Source organism: Monodelphis domestica, chromosome 5 (genome assembly GCF_027887165.1).
Source record: "Monodelphis domestica isolate mMonDom1 chromosome 5, mMonDom1.pri, whole genome shotgun sequence".
Classification (NCBI taxonomy): domain Eukaryota; kingdom Metazoa; phylum Chordata; class Mammalia; order Didelphimorphia; family Didelphidae; genus Monodelphis; species Monodelphis domestica.
In genome coordinates, this window is record NC_077231.1 from 83090828 (window position 1) to 83107550 (window position 16723).

The 16723-nt window shown below is 41.2% G+C and overlaps 1 protein-coding gene across 10 annotated transcripts in view; it reads left to right on the forward strand.

The window, feature by feature from the left end:
• Nucleotides 1-16723, forward strand: part of APAF1 (apoptotic peptidase activating factor 1) — an 86108-nt gene that overhangs the window by 19475 nt on the left and 49910 nt on the right. For 9 of the 10 annotated variants that reach the window (XR_008912122.1, XM_007503261.3, XM_056798680.1 and 6 more), the window contains 6 exons: nt 541-724; nt 2177-2289; nt 2391-2522; nt 3382-3620; nt 7695-7862; nt 8789-8920. Coding sequence is in view for 8 of the 10 variants with exons in the window: in XM_007503261.3 (XP_007503323.1) it covers nt 541-724; nt 2177-2289; nt 2391-2522; nt 3382-3620; nt 7695-7862; nt 8789-8920 (968 nt within the window). In the remaining 2 variants the exon portion in view is untranslated. Of the gene's footprint in view, nt 1-540; nt 725-2176; nt 2290-2390; nt 2523-3381; nt 3621-7694; nt 7863-8788; nt 8921-11410; nt 11529-16723 lie in introns of all 10 variants that reach the window. The other variant, XR_008912123.1, reaches the window with a different exon arrangement.

Consider the following 16723-nt stretch of genomic DNA (forward strand, 5'->3'; position numbering starts at 1 on the left):
TATATTTTTCAGTTAATGAAGATCTGCTTTCCCTCTCTACTTCCCCTCATCCTCTTGAGAAAGAAAGAAAAACAAAACCTTTTAGAAACATATAGTCCCAGTAGAATTGCTTGTCCTGGAGGAGAGAGGAATGATGGGAGGGAGAAAACATGAATCATGTAATCATGAAAAAAATTAAAAATAATATTTAATACAAATTAAAAAAAGAAATGTATAGTCAAGACAAATTCTCCACATTGGTCATGTCCAAAACTGACATGTTTCTGAGTCTAAAGGGCAGTTCTCTTTCCATAGTGCCAGAGATGGCAGCTTTCAGAAGATGGAGACATTCCCATAAACACCCAAACAAATTCCTCTCCAGAGTCTATGCCTCTAAAGAATCAAGTGGAATTACCTGATAGTCCATTATTTCCTGCTCTCTCAAAGAAGGGAGAAATGTGGCTTTGGAACAGGTCTGCCCTTCATTCATGCAGGGGTCTAGGCTGAGGGCTTCATCAAGCCATAATCTGACCCTGCCTGGCCTTGCTCCGTCTTTTCCAGCATGCTTCCCAGAAGGTGTGCATTGGGTCTCTGTGGGCCAACAGGACAAATCTGGTCTCCTGATGAAACTCCAGAATCTGTGCACACGGCTGGACCAGGATGGTGCTTTCTCTCAGAGACTTCCACTTAACCTTGAGGAAGCCAAAGATCGTCTCCGTTTCTTGATGCTGCGCAAATACCCAAGGTAGGGAAAGAGGCATCCACTTGAGGGCAAGCAGGGCCGGGAGGGTCTTCAGCTTTTCCTCATCGTTATTTTCAGCTAAATGGATTAAGGGGAGCTGGTTTTGACTCCCACCTTTGGGCCTTCTGTCAATAAAATAATGGAAGTTCTTTTTCAGCTTGGGAGAACTTCCCAAGCAGGTTGTTGGAATCAGCTGAGATAAAATCTATATGGCACTTAGCACAGTGCCTAGTGCTTAATAAGTGCACATTCTTCTCTCTTCCATCTTGACTCTCAGGATCACTTCATAATCTGATGCAGAGAAATACCAAGGGTTCAAATGAAATCATTTTATTAAAAAACATTCTGGGGGCAGATAGGTGGCTCAATAGAGTGAGAGATAGGCCTAGAGATGGGAGGTCCTGGGTTCAAATGTAGCTTCAGACACTTTTTAGCTATGATCTTGTGTAAGTCACTGCCTACCCTTACTGCTCTCTTTTGCCTTGGAACCAATATATAGTATTGATTCTCAGATGGAAGGTAAGGGTTTTTATTTATTTTTATTTATATATTCCAGTTTCCTCAGTGAGAAACAGTTCTCTTGAGTGGTTAAAAAGTATCTTGGGAAGATAAAAACAAACATCTCCTACATGAAGGTTCCCTGGGATCACTTAAATCTCTGGCTCATTGCTAATGTGAGACAAAAATCTCAGTTGTTGATGTGCATTTTCTTTATTATTAGTCATCAAAAGCATTTTTCATAGAATGGTTAATAACTTGCATCTGGAAGGACATTCTTGTTGATTATAGAAATATATGTTTTTGGATTAAACTTGTGATTTCATTGGTGTGGGAAACTCCCAAGTAGGGATACCCCACCCCCTACCCCTCCAGCCTCCTCTTGCTTTTCAGCTTTTGTGTGTGTTGTCTTCCCCCATTAGAATATAAGCTCCATGAGGGCAGGAATTGACTTTTTTGGTTGTATTCATTTCTTTAGCTCTTAATACAATAGTACCCGGCCAGCAGTGGCAACTAAGTCACTGCGTGTTCCCTGCTTGGCAACTTGTGGTTTTAGGTAGATTCTTGGCACAGGCAGAGGTGAAGGGACTTGGCCAGAAGGTCCAGAGGCAAGACTTGTGGTCAGCCTTCCCCTGTGCCTCCTATGGTATAGTCGCATCTTTTCTTTTAGAGGGACATCTCTGGGGGCAGCTGGGTGGTTCACTAGGTTGAGAGCTAGGCTTAAACAATGGGAGGTTCTAGGTTCAAATGTGGCCTCAGATACTTATTAGCTGTATGAGCCTGGGCAAGTTACTTTATTGCATAGTCCTTACTGCTCTTCTGCCTTGGAACCAAGACACAGTACTGATTCTAAGATAGAAGGTAAGAGTTAAAAAAGTAAAATAAAATAAAAAAATAAAAAATAGAGATTCCCTAAGTGCTCCCAGGGAGTCCTTAGAGTTTTCCTTTCTACCCTAGGTCTCTTTTGATCTTGGATGACATTTGGGATTCGTGGGTGCTAAAAGCTTTTGACAGTCACCATCAGATACTTCTCACAAGCAGAGATAAGAGCGTGACTGACGCCATGATGGGTAAGCTTCCCTGCTAGTGGCCACCTACTCTCTTCCCCTGGACTCTGTTCACTGAGATGTGCCTTGTGGCTTATTTCTTTTTTCTCATACTCCCATTACAGGTCCCAAATATGCTGTCCCTGTGGAGAGTGGCTTAAGAAAAGAAAAAGGATTGGAAATCTTGGCCCTCTTTGTTAATATGAAGAAAACAGACCTGCCCGAACAGGCTCATAGTATTGTAAAGGAGTGCAAAGGTACCTTCCTTAAGGACAAGTGGATCAATTTGGGACATGGCTCTTCCCCATTGGCCATTCCTTAAGTTAGCATAAGAATGGTAATATTTGGTTCCACCTTGCAGCTGGATTTTTTCAGGTTGCCAGTAAGTAATTTAGCCACAAAGTAATCCCTGGTTCAGGGCTTTGTTACCTCTTGTCTAGACTAACTGGACTTTCTGCATCCAACTTCTCCCTGTTGTAATCCATCTTCCAGACATCTGCCCAATTGATGCTGGCCTAGTTCTTGGCTGTCCTTCTGGGTGCCCACAGCTGCCCCCCATCAGTAGAAAAACCTCTTCTGACCCTGACCTATAGAGGCAGCCTGAGGCTGTAGAAAGAGCTTCTTGCCCTTGTGGGCTGGCCCCGAGGGCCATTTGCTCTCCAGTGACAGCTTTGGTGTAGAGCTAGGACTAAGAGTCCTAGGAACTTGAGATCCATGATTCTGAGAAGGCTGAGGAGTAGTATAGTGCTAGGGGGTGGAGGGCCTTGAATGCCAGGCCTTAGTGAGTCCCTGAAGCTTTTAGAACACAGGAGAGACCTACCTAAATATTCATAAGGAAGGTTTTTCTGGTCATGAGATAAAAGATGGATTGAGGGCACGAAGAGGATGGAGGCTGCAAACCTCTTACATGGAGATGGTCGTTGATTTAGTCTAAGTGGGCTATAATGACTGATTCTGTGGAGATAATCATGGAAATCAAAAGGGGGAGGAGAATTAACTTTACTGTTCGCTCTTCTGCCACAGAACGGAAATACCTGAACTGAGTTGACTCAGTGATAATTTTCTTTTAAAAGGCTTTGTATTGACACTGTTAGGTTTTCTTTCCTTTTTCTTTAGGTTCCCCTCTTGTAGTATCTTTAATTGGTGCCCTATTACATGATTTCCCCAATCGCTGGGGCTACTACCTCAGGCAGCTTCAGAATAAGCAGTTTAAAAGAATTAGGAAGTCTTCATCTTATGATTATGAAGCCCTGGATGAAGCCATGTCCATAAGCGTGGAAAGGCTGAGTGAAGACCTCCAGAAGTATTACAAGGACCTTTCCATCCTGCAGAAGGATGTTAGAGTGCCTACCAAGGTAAGCACAGGCTGCCTGCTTTGTGGCTCAGAGTATGGCTCAGCAAAATACTTGAGGCTTGTGGTTGCATTCTTATGGTATATGACCTTTCCTAAAATATTTTACCCTATTTTTGCTGTAATCCTCCCTTTCACCCCCCTTTTTTACATCGTTGCCATTTCCTAGGAGGCTCCCCACAATTAATTCCTCCTTGATCTTCCCCTTTGTAAAAAGTCAGTCAGCCAGCATTTTACACACAATTTACTGTGTAAATGCTGAAGATGCAAAGAAAAGGCAAAAACTAGGCCCTCATCACAAGGAGCCTATACTCTGAAGGGGAGACAACATGCAAAGAATTGTGCCCAAATAAGATGGGGACAGAATAACCAAAGGTGGAGCTCCCTGTTATCTCTCTTTAAAAAGAAAACCAAAACCCTTAACATCTTATGATCAATATTGAATATTGGTTCCAAGGCAGGAGAGTGATAAGGACTAGGCAATGGAGGTTGAGTGACTTGCCCATAGTCACACAGCTAGGAAGTGTCTGAGGCCAGGTTTGAACCCAGGACCTCTTGTCTCTGGGCCTGGCTCTCAATCCACTGAGCCACCCAACTGTACCCCCCCTTCCCCCCCCCCCCCCCCATCTCTTCTGTTTGGCATTTAAGGACCTTCAGAATCTGATTCCAACTTTATTACTCACCTTGATGCCCTCTCTGGTACAGCCAAACTGGCATACTTGTTCTTTGCCATGCTCAACATTGCATCTTCCATGTGTGTCTCCTGTGTTCAGAGGTGGTCTCTCTCTCTACTTCCCCATTACCTCTTAGAATCTCATTTCCTTTAAGGCTCAGATCCAGCCTCATCTTCCACAGAAACTTTTCCTGACTCTCTCAGCTCTTCATCCTCAATGCCCTGTCTTCCAGGTGTCTTGTATTTACATGCACAAATACACACTTATGGGTGTATATGGATTCATTGTAATTATTTTTTAATTTTATTTTTTCCTCAATTACATGTAAAAAGTTTCCAACATTTTTCAAAGAATACTGAGTCTCAAATTCTTTACATTCCTCTCTCCCCTCCACTACCCACTTCCCTTGAGATGGTAAACAATATTATATAGATTTTACATTTTCAATCATGTAAAATGTTTTCCCATATTAATCCATTTGTGGAAGGAAACTCAAGTAGAAAAAAAGTGAAAAAAGTTTGTTTTTGGTTTGGGTTCAGATTCAATTCTTTTTTCTCAGGAAGTAGATGGTATTTTTTTTTTATCATGAATGTCTTGGGATAATTTTGTGGTTATTGTATTGATTGCTGAGAATAACTGTTATATTGGTTCATTGTATAATTTTCCTATCACTGTACAATGTTCTCCTGGTTCTGCTTATTTCACTTTGCTTTAGTTCATGGAAGTCTTTCCAGACCTTTCTGAATATCATATTCCAGGTCCTCCCATCCTTTAATGTACAAACTGCTAAGTTTTGTGTTATCCTGACTCTATGATACTTGAAGTGTTTCTTTTTGGTTGCTTGCACTATTTTCTCCTTAATCTGGGAGTTTGGGAATTTGGCTACAATAATATTCCTTCCTAGGAGTTATTCTTTTGGGATCCCTTTCAGGAGGTGATCGGTGGATTTTTTAAATTTCTATTTTAATTTACATTCTGTTCTGGTTCTAGGATATTGGGGGAGCTTTCCTTGATGATTTCTTCTTCTTTTAAACCCTTATTTTCCATCTTGGACTCAATACTGTGTATTGGTTCTAAGGCAGAAGGCTGATAAGGGCTAGGCAATGGGGTTTAAGTGACTTACTCAGGATCACACAGCTAGGAAGTGACTGAGACCAGATTTGAACCCAGTACCTCTTGTCTATGGGCCCAGTTCTCAAACCCCTTAGCCACCTAACTGCCCATCCTTGATGATTTCTTGAAAGGTGATGTCTATGTTTTTTTTCGATCATGGCTTTCAGGTAGTCCAGTGATTCTTAAATTATCTATCTTGGATTTGTTTTCCAGGTCAGTTGTTTTTTCCTATGACATTTCACATTTCTACTATTTTTTCATTCTTTTGACTTTGATGGTTTCTTGATGTCTCATGAGTCATTAGCTAAGGCATGATTTTCTTCAGTGAACTTTTGTACTTTTTCCATTTGGCCAATTTTACTTTGTAAAGTGTTCTTTTCCTCCATGGATTTCTGAACCTCTTTTTTTCATAGGATCAATTCAAATTTTTCTCTTCAGTTCATTTTTGTATATCTTTTTCCATTTGGCCAATTCTGTTTTTTAAGAAGTCCTCTGTTTTTTTTGTGCCTCTTTTATCAATTGGCTTATTCTGTACTCCAAAGTATTAATTTCTTCAGTATTTTTTTGTGTTTCCTTTACCAAGCTGTTCACTCTTTTTTAAAAAAAATGATTCTCCATATTACTCTCATTTCTCTTCCCAATTTTTCTTCTACTTCTCTTATTTGATTTTTAAAGTCCTTTTTGAGCAACTCCGTAATTCTTCTTGGGCTGGAAAGCAATTAATATTTTTCTTGAAGTCTTTGGATGGAGCAGTATTGACTTTGTTGTCTTCTTCTGAGTTTGAGTCTGGCCTGTCACCAAGACATCTCTTACTCCATCCTGTGAACTAGATTCCTCGTTGTTTTAGGCTAAGAAACTTTCTATGTTGATTTTCTTTTTTTGTTGTTCATTTTTCTGATTGTTTCTTTTTTCTTAGTTTAAAAAACTATTAAAGTTGGGCTCTATAACTGCGAAAGGAGTACTATTCTAAGCTTCAGGTGCTTTGTGCAGCTGCCTTCAAGTTTTTCCAAGGTGGTATGGTATGATATAAGGACAGGTATGTTTAATACTTTCCTGGCCTGTGCTCTGGTCTGTGAGTAAACCCAAGCACTCTTAAACCTTCTTGCAACTGTGACCAGGGTCCCCTGCATCCCTGAGGCCTCAGGTATAGGTGTCTGCTAGTTCTCCTCCTCACCCTGTGATAGTGCCCCAGGACTGTGACCTTCTTCTGCAAATGGGGCAATTGAACAAGAGTTTTGCATCCAGAGCCAGCAAAGGGACTTCTTGATCTACCTCTGAGCAGTTGTCCGACCCTCCTTTCCATCTATGGCTGATGGGAAGCCTTAGCTGCTGCTTCAGTTGGGCCCCAGGCCTGTCACCTGCACTCCAACTCTATCCCATGCACTAGGTTCTTCGTGCCGACCTTCTAAGTTGTTTTTGGCTGAGAAATGATTTCACCTTGTCTTTTTGTAGTTTATGCTATGCCAGAATTTGTTTTGAGGCTTTATCTTTGCTTTTTGGAGATAATTTGGTAGAGATCAGGTGGGTCCCCTATACCTGCTCTGCCATCTTGGCTCCGCCCCCTCAGCCAAACTGGATGTATTGTTAGATTCAGATACACACACACACACACACACACACACACACATTTATATGTGCTTTTTCTCTTGAAAAATGTAAACTGTGTGAGAGCATGGTTTGTTTTTATCTTTGTGTCTCCAGTACCAAATATAGTGTCTGCCACATAGTAGGTGATTAATAAACATTTTGTTCATTGATTGATCAACATGTTGCAGTTTGCCAGACATTCCCTAATCAGTGGGTACCTGCTCACCACGAAGCTGCTGCTCTGAATGTCTGTGGGACCTTTCTGTTCTTGCCCTCTTCCCATGCCATGGGGTTAATTAGAACACGGGGTGCCAGAGGATGTATCTGAGGTGCCTTCCTTTCCTCTTCTTGTAGGACTTGGAGAACCACTGGCTCCAAGTCAGGCCAGAGTTACTGAATTGGGAGTGGAATGGGAGAGTAGCTTCCAGCTTCCCATTGACACTTATTCTCCAGCAAGGCTGCTGGGACTTGTGTGCATGGGGATATAAAACATGTATTATCTATCTAGAGTCTGCCCAGAGGGCCAGTTTCAAGGAAGTGCTTCTAATGAAGCTAGAAAGCATTGTGCTTCCCTAGTGTTCTGCCTTCTCCCCAGGGAGCTGGTGGGTGGCCACCTGCATGATATCACTTTATAGTGTTGTCCCCAGCTTCATGTCCCTGTTCTTGTTGCTTCTGGGTGCCTTAAGTCTCACAATATTTCCCAGGTATTATGTATTCTCTGGGATATGGAGACTGAAGAGGTCGAGGACATCCTACAAGAATTTATTAACAAGTCCCTCCTGTTTTATGATCGAAATGGAAAGTCTTTCCGTTATTACTTACATGATCTTCAAGTAGACTTCCTCATGGAGAAGAACCGTGACCAACTCAAGGTACCAAGGTCTTTGTCAGTTTGGAATGGTGTAGACTTTCTTCCCCTTTCATTGAAAAAAATTTTTTTTCCAGTTACATGTAGAAATCATTTTTGACCATTGTTTTCTGACATTTTGGGATTCAGATTTTTCTCTTTCTTGAGGTGATAGTCTGATATATATGATACTGTTGCTTTCGTGCAATACATAATTCAGTATTCCTCATGCTGAGATAGAAGATACTTCTCACACATTCAGTAAAAAATTCATCCCTTCGTTTTTGGGATATTCATTTTTGAACAGATATTTTTGGCTATTTTCCAAGTATTTTTGGGAGCATTGACTATCTTCTCTTGCGTGCTTCTTCATGAATTAAAAGGCAAACTTATATGAGTTGATCTAAATATCTATCTTTTGACACTAGAACTATCTATCCATGGTGGAGAAGCATGGAAGGTTGTTGAAATTTCTCTACTTACTAAAATTTTTTTTAAAATTATTTTTTCACTTAAAAATTTATTTAAAAAAAATAAAAAAAAATTTTCTTTTCTTTCTCCCATCTTTTCCCCTCAATGAAAAATGGGGAAAAAAAGAGAAAGAAAGAAAAAGAAAGCCTAAGAAATGCATTGTTAAGCAAAACAAATTCTCACATTGGCTATATTCAAAAGATGCATGTCTCAGTCTACACCCTGAGTCTCTCAGGACTTTGTGTTCAGAGGTGGGTAGCTTTGACCAGTATCAGTCCTTGGGTTTCAAATTTTTCAAAGTTGTTTATCTTTACAGTGTTATTGTTTTAAGTTGTTTTCCTGGTTTTTATCAGATTAGTTGCATCAGTTCATCCAAATCTTTCTGGTTTTCTCTGATACTCCCTTTTGTCATTTCTTGTGACACAAGACCCTCATTTTCTTAGCCAGCTGATGTGCACAGTTGTGTTCTTCCGGTTACAGGAGTTGCACAGAAAGGTGGTGACTCAGTTCCAGAGGTACTGCCAGGCGCATTCCCTCCCTTCCGACCAAGAAGACTCCATGTACTGGTACAACTTTCTGGCATACCACATGGCGAGTGCCGACATGCGCCAGGTAAGTGGGTCTGGCTTTGGTTTCTTCATTCTGTGGTCCCCCTTGGCTCAGGCCCTGCTGGGGAGGGAGACAAGGACTGCTCGCTTTAGGGCTCTGCTCATTTTAATGAAAAATAAAGTTTACCCATAGAGAAGTGCTTCCAAACAAACCCATAAACACTGTCCTCCTCCACACTGGCTTTCCTTAAACATCGATGGATTGTTAACAGAAGAAAGAGGGACCATGCTGGGCACACCACAGGCTCTCCCCCCCTTTCTGTCATATCGGAGAGGAGGGAGGGCGAGAGGATTAGGACTCTGTGAAGTTAATTATAAGGATTTTAAATTAGTTTATTATGAGCAGAAGTGTTAAGACAGAGATAGAGGTGCAATGGGATACTGTTTTCTGTGAGAGAGGGAACAGCCACAGAATGGTTCTGTGGGCTCTTTAAGGTGGAAGCCTTCAAAATAGAACTGAGGGCTCGCTCTTTAAGGAGAGATAATAAAGCCAGGAAGGAAAAGACAGCTGGGGCCTGACTCTTGAACTTCCTCTCTTGAGGAGGTTGCTGGAGAATTTCTCTGAGAATATTTGTGAGTGATTTGAGAGAGACTACTTTGAGAAGTGGGTTTAACTTCGAAGAAGCTGAGGAGTTGGTTGAAGTGAGAGCTTTTCTCCCAAAGAAAGAAACAGCTACCAGGAGAGGGCTCTGTTCCCTCTCACTGAAAAACACTGTCAGTTTCTGGCTCTCTCTGACAGAAGAGTGAGACAGGGGGGCAGCTGGGTAGCTCAGTGGATAGAGAGCCAGGCCTAGAGATGGGAGGTCCTGGGTTCAAATCTAGCCTCAGACACTTCCCAGCTGTGTGACCCTGGGCAAGTCACTTGACCCCCATTGCCTAGCCCTTACCACTTTTCTGCATTGGAGCCAATACAGAGTATTGACTTCAAGATGGAAGGTAAGGGTTTAAAAAAAAAAAGTGAGACAGGCTAGAGATTCTAACAACCATATCTGGCAGTTAGCTTCAGGCTACTTGCTATTTTCATAGATTATTTTAAGGAGTTTAATATAAACTAAAGTTCATGTATTAGAAGAAGCTAAGTTAGATAGGAATTGGGGTTTAGATAGTTGAGAATAGGTTAAGAGGTTCACCTTGGTGAACAAGAAGCAAATCTGTGAGGATTTAGATTGCGGGGTTATATTTAGAAATATTGGAATTAGGATAAGAGTTTTCCTGTTTATTCCTACCTCCTTTATCCTATCCCTGCCTCTCCTCATAATAATTAAATAAGAGTTGGATTAAGCTGTGTCCAGCATTTCATCTACCACCTTCAAATAGGTTACCCTGACAGCTTTAGGCTATCTATACCACCTGAGCAGTATCAACTGGCCATCAATATCCAAACCCCAAATAAGATCAGTATTACCCACAGCAGTGTGCATGGTGGGTATATTATTGCTTTTTTCTACCCTGAATTCTTTACTCTTGTGGACTTCATACAAGCCTTGTCCTGCTTCTCAGAATTCAGTCAAATAACTAATATTTATTCAGTGCTCACACTTTATTGGGAGAAATAGCACATATGTGTAAAGTAAATGCAGACCTGGACAAAGAAAGGATAAAATCTTTAAGGGTAAGGGTAGCATAGCTTCATGAAGGACAAGCTTTTTAGCTGAGCTTTGAAGGAAGCAGGAGATTGTGAGAGGCTGAGTCCATCCTAGTCATGGGGGATGACAAGGACAAAGGTGCAGAGATGGGAGATGCGGAATCCTGTATGAGGAATGGCAGGTGGGCAGTTGAGTTGCCTTGTAGCGTGTATAACGGGAAGGATGTGTAACAAGCCTGCACAGGGAGGGTGAGGCCAGATGAGGAAAGGCTTCAAAACAGACGTTTGTGTTTGTTGAGCTGAGTGACAGTCAGACCTGAGCTTTTGCAATATCACTGGCCACTGGACTGGAGGAGGAGGGCAGTGTCTGGTTTGCTTCTCTCTCCTTTTGGTGAGATTCTGGGGCGCTGAGGTTGCCTGGTGGTGAGCTGTGGAGGAGTGAAGCACCACCACTTCCGGGGCCCTAAGGCAGTGATGGCAAACCTATGGTATGGGTGCCAAAGATGGCACACAGAGTATTCCCTCACCTCGCCATTTCATTACTAGAAAGGCAGAGGGACTCAGGCAGAGCTGCTCCCCTCCCCCTCTCCACTATGTCTGACATCATTTTTTCATATCCCCACCCCTCTACCCAGCAGCCCAATGGGAGTGCTTCCTCCTTCCCCTGGGTGGGGTAATGGGGGATAATGGGGGAGGGTGTGTGTGGGGGTGGGCACAACACTTCATCTGAGGGTGGGGGTGGGGCCCAGCACTCCATCTCTAAAAGGTTCACCATCACTGCCCCAAGGTGACAGGAATCTAGCAGCCTGGCCCTTGAGTGCAGCTGCCTCCCCGATGGTGCAGGATTGGAAAGCAGAGAAGACTCGAGCCTGAGCTTGGACATATTGTTTCTTTCTTTTTTAAAAACAGGTTTTTGAAAAAATTAATAACTTTGAAGTCATCAGCAAATGAGAACATATTCACATGGGAAGGGACAGAAAAAGGGGATATCTTGAGCTGGAGTTCTTGTCCTGAGGCTGGCTCCATGGTAAGGGAGGAAAGTAGAGCAGCCCCGCCAAGGGACAGGCCTCGAGGGCTTCTCAGGAGTGCTTCTGTCTCCCTTAGTCACCAAGGAAGGGGTCATCTGTTTGAGTGGTCATTGGCCTTGTTGTGTCCAAGGCACTGATGCCCCTTTATCCGTGATCCACTTGGGCCTGTATGGCTGTGTCTAAGATTCATGCTGCTTGCCCCCTAGGCAGTGAAAACCCCTGTGGGAATGGGATAACTTCTGGTTCCTGATTCTGATTCTGGGGAAGGCAGGGAGTGTACAAACCAAGCACTGTTTGAACCTAGTTCTGTGTGACTGGGGAACTAAACCCTGAATGGGCTGTCCAGAGACCCTCCCAAGGATCCGAGATATGTCTAAAGATTGATGAGGAGTTTTCTCCCGATTGTGAATCTGAGCAGCCCATCTGTTCTATCAGAAGGTGGCCCCGTCCTAATCAGCTAGTTGTTGTTTCTGTGCTCTTTGGATTGTGTACAGCTACTTGGCAGGGCTTGGGGACATTTCAGCCCACATCAGTATGAAACCTTGAATCTGCCAAGTACAACTTTTAAAAAATGTCTTTATTTTTTTCATTTTATTTTTCTGTTAACGGCATTTATTTTCTTGTTGTTGCACTCTTTGCTGTTCAGTTGTTTTAGTCACCTTCAACTCTTCATGACTCCATTTGGGTTTTTTTTTTTTTGGGTAAAGTTACTGGAGTTTTTTGCCGCTTCCTTCTCCAGCTTGTTTTCCATATGAGGAAACTGGGGCAAAAAATGAAGAAGTGACTTGCCCAGGGGCACAGCTAGGGAGTGTTTGAGGTCATATTTGAACTTAGGTCTTCCTGACTCCAATCCCAGCACTCTGTCCACTGTGCTGTCTAGCTGCCTCTCTTCACCTTAGCCCCAATTAAAAAAAAAAAAGAAAAACAAAATATTTATAACAATTAGTCATAGCCAAGCAAAAGGAATTACCACATTGGCCATCTACAAAAATAGGTGTCTCATTCTGCACCTAGAGGCCCCCCCCCTCCCCACCACACACTCTGTTGGGAGGTGGGTCTCTGCTTCATCATTGGCCCTTTGGGATCATGGTTGGTGATTGCATTGATCAGAAGAGTTTTCAGACTTGTTGTCTTGGCTCTGCTTACTTCAGTCTGTATCTGTTCACACTAGTCTAATCATCCCTCCCCTTTCCTTATTTTCTAGGGCTCAGTAGTCTTCCATTATTTGTAGGTGCCAGGTACTATGTGCTAAACTCTGGGGATACAGAAAAGAGGGAAGAAATGGTTCCTGGGCTCTAAGGAGCTTTCAGGCCAGTTGGGGAGACACTAAGCAAATATTTGCAAGGAAGCTATATGCAGAAAGCAGGAAATAATTAACAAAGTGAATGCCCTGAAATGAAGAGGAATTGGGGCAGAGTTTCTGTAGAAGAAGCACTTACTGCATGCCAGGCACTGTGTTAAGCACCGGGGTTTCAGAAAGAAGGAGAGGACTGTTGCTGCCTTCAAGGAACTTACGTTCTGGTGGTATAGGTGACATGCAGAGGTCTGGAGCTGGTGCCTGGGAAGTGAGTCTGTGACCTGGCTTAGGGCGAGATAAGGCAAAAACTTGCCCTTCAACCCCCAGAATCTGGGTCTGGAGTCCAACTTCCCAGTGGGGTGATGTCCAGGACCGAGGGGGCCTAGATTGAAACTTCTGGCCTGGAAGAACCGTACAGTTTTCCAGTTGTGACCCTTCATGCTCTCCTCTTCCTCGTCAATTCTGGGTCTATCCACAATCCCCATATCCGATGTCTCTCTGAAGCATGAATCAGAACTATGGGGGATCCAGAGGGCAATGTAAAACTCCTAACAGCAACCCTCTGTAGGGACCTCGAGGAGGGGGACTGCCTTGCCTGAGGTAACACAGGTAGTAAGCAGAGAGGTAGAATTTGAATCCAGGTTAGCTTATTTCTGGATTGGGGATGCTTTTTATGTCCTGTTCCTCCTAGTGAAGCATGGTGGGTTATGTCTGCAGCATATCTCCAGTGATAACGGTAACTAGAATTAGACTTTTTAAAAAAAATGAGTTTGGAAGTATCAATGTAAAATAATATCATTACTAACTCATGCCAATTATATTTAGCATTTTTTATTTGTTACAAATATAAAATTGGATTTAGGAATTTTTTTTGGTGGGAGGGGAGGGTATAGCTTTATATGGCATAAAATACCTTTCCTAGAGCCAGAACTAGCAATTGTGGTGTTTTGATTTTGCTTTTCAAAACATACCTGAGCCTAGGCAGCATAAAATATATTCTCAGACCAACTTTTTGTTTTTTAAATTCTCATCTTCCATGTTAGAATAATACTGTGTATGGGTCCAAAGCAGAAAAGTGTTAAGGACTAGACCATAGAGGTAAAGTGACTTGCCCAGGGTCACACAGCTAGGAAATATCTGAGGTCATATTTGAACCTAGGACCTCCTGTCTTCAGGCCTGACTCTCAATCCACTGAGCCATCTAGCTGTCCCCCTCCTGGAAATTTAATGAAGACATTCATTTGAGGGAGAGAGAGAGAAAGACAGACAGACTAGAGATATCAAACCATATCCTGGATTGCTGGCCTTTTTTAGAAAAATGATATCTTTTGTTTTTATATCCCTAGTATTTGCCACTGTATCTCCTTTATATCCCTCTCTTCCAGAGGCCATCCCTTTTAATAAAGAACAAGAAAACCCTTGGGTTTTCGTTGAAGGAGTTAATAAATACTTCTATTCTTTCTCTCTCTCTGTCTCTGTTTCTCTCTCTGTCTCTCTTTCTCTGTCTCTGTCTCTCTCTCTCTTGTCTTTGGTGACATCCTGTTCATTATATCCGAGTTAAAGCTTTGCATTTCACACATGGGAATAAGGAATCAGTTGGATGCCTTGCTTAAATTATTTTCTATGTGTCCAGGGTTTTACAACATTAATTTAACTTTTAAAATTCTTTTGAACTGGTGTCAAAAGAGTTACATTGTACATTGAAACCTTATCAGAGACTTCTTTGGTTACTTTTGTTTTTTGTTTTTATCTAAAATTTTTTTAATTATACAGATATTTTACCAATTATTTGTTATAACAAATCTCCACATAACTTTTCTTTTCTGAATTTATAGGATTCAAACTGTTTCCCTTCTTTCCTCCCTCCCCTCCCCACTCCTGGAGCTGGCAAGCAATTCTGTCTGGGTTATATATGTATTACTATGCAAAACATTTCCATATTGTTCATTTTTGTAAGAGAAAAATCATATAAAATCTAAACCCTCAAACAAAAACCCAAATAAACCTAAGTGAAAAATTGCATACTTTGACCTGCATTTGAACAGTTCTGTTCTGCCTCTGGAGGTGGGTAGTATTTTTTGTCTTAAGTCCTTCAGAATTGTCCTGGATCATTGTGTTGCTGAGAGTAGCTAAGCCTATCCCAGTTGATCATTCCACAGTATTGTTGTTCCTGTATACAGTGTTCTCCTGGATCTGGTTTTTTCCATTCTTATCAGTTCATGAAGGACTTTCCAGCTCTTTCTGAAATTATCCTAGTCATCATTTCTTCCAGCTCAAAGGTGTACCATCACCCTCATATACCACAATTTGTTCAGTCATTCCCCATTTGATGGACATCTCAATTTCCAGTTCTTTCCCAACACAAAAAGAGTAGCTATTCAAGTAGGTCCTTTCCTCTTTTTTTTATTCCTCTGGGATACAGACCTAGTAGTGGTGGTATTAGATTAAAGGGTATGCATTGTTTAATAGCCCTTTGGGCATCACTCCAAATTGACCTTCAGAATAGTTGGATCAATTTACAACTCCTCCATTAGTGTCCCAATTTTGCTGCAGCCCCTCCAACATTTGTCATTTTCCTTTGCTGCCATATTGGCCAATCTTCTAGGTGTGAGGCGGTACCTCAGAGTTATTTTAATGTGCATTTCTCTAATTAAGGGATTTAGAACATTTTTATATGATTATTGATAGCTTTGATTTCTTCATCAGAAAACTGCTTATTCATATCCTTTGACCATTTATTAGTTGGGGAATGAATTATATTCTTAAAAATTTGACTTGGTTCTCTTGAGAAATGAGACCTTGATCAAAGAAATTTGTTTGTTGTTTTTCCCAGTTTGTGGTTTCCCTTCTAATCTTGGTTTTGTTGTACAAAAACCTTGAAAATTTAATATAGTAAAAATTACTCATTTTACATCATATAATGTTCCCTATCTCTTGTTTGGTCATAAATTTTTTCCTTCTCCATAGATATGACAAGTATTCTTTGTTCGCCTAATTTACTTATAAGATCACCCTTTATGTCTAAATCTTAGTTTCATAGGAATTACTATATTAATAATTACCCACAGCCTCATACTTTCATATTATTCTGTCTAGCTGACACTAATTATGAATGAATCCACAGCTGCACAATAATCCTCACTCAAGGATTACAAATAATCTTACCACTAATATGTTCATGATGACTATTTGCATACCCATTTTGACTTTATTTTTGTATAGAGTGTGAGATATTTCTCCATTCCTAGTTTCTACTATACTGTTTTCCAATTTTCCCAGCAGTTTTTGTCAAATAGTGAGTTCTTATTCTAAGAGCTGGGATCTTTGGGTTTATCAAACACTAGATTGCTGAGGTCATTTACTCTTAATCTTTTCTGTTGATTCCCATCTATTTCTTAGCCAGTGCCAGATTGTTTTGATGATTACTGTTTTATAGTACAGTTTAAGATCTGGTACTGCCTGGCCACCATCTTTCATTTTTTTTTTCATTAATTCCCTTGATTTTCTTGATCTTTTGTTCTTTTGGATGAATTTTATTACTTTTTTCTAGTTCTGTAAAATAAATTGTTATTAGTCTGATAGGTATGGCACTGGATAAGTAAATTAGTTCAGGTAGGATTGTCATTTTTATTATATTAGCTTGGCCTACCCATGAGCAGTTAAAGTTTTTCCAGTTGTTTAGATCTTACTTTATTTGTATGCAAAGTGTTTGGTAATCGTGTTCATATAATTCCTGTGTTTGTCTTGGCCAATGATTCCCAAATATTTTATATGGTTTAAAATTATCTTAAATGGAGTTTTCTTTCTAACTCTTGCTGTTGGACTATGTTGGAGACATGGAAATGCTGATGATTTATGTGGGTTTATTTTGTATACTGCAACTTTGCTAAAGTTACT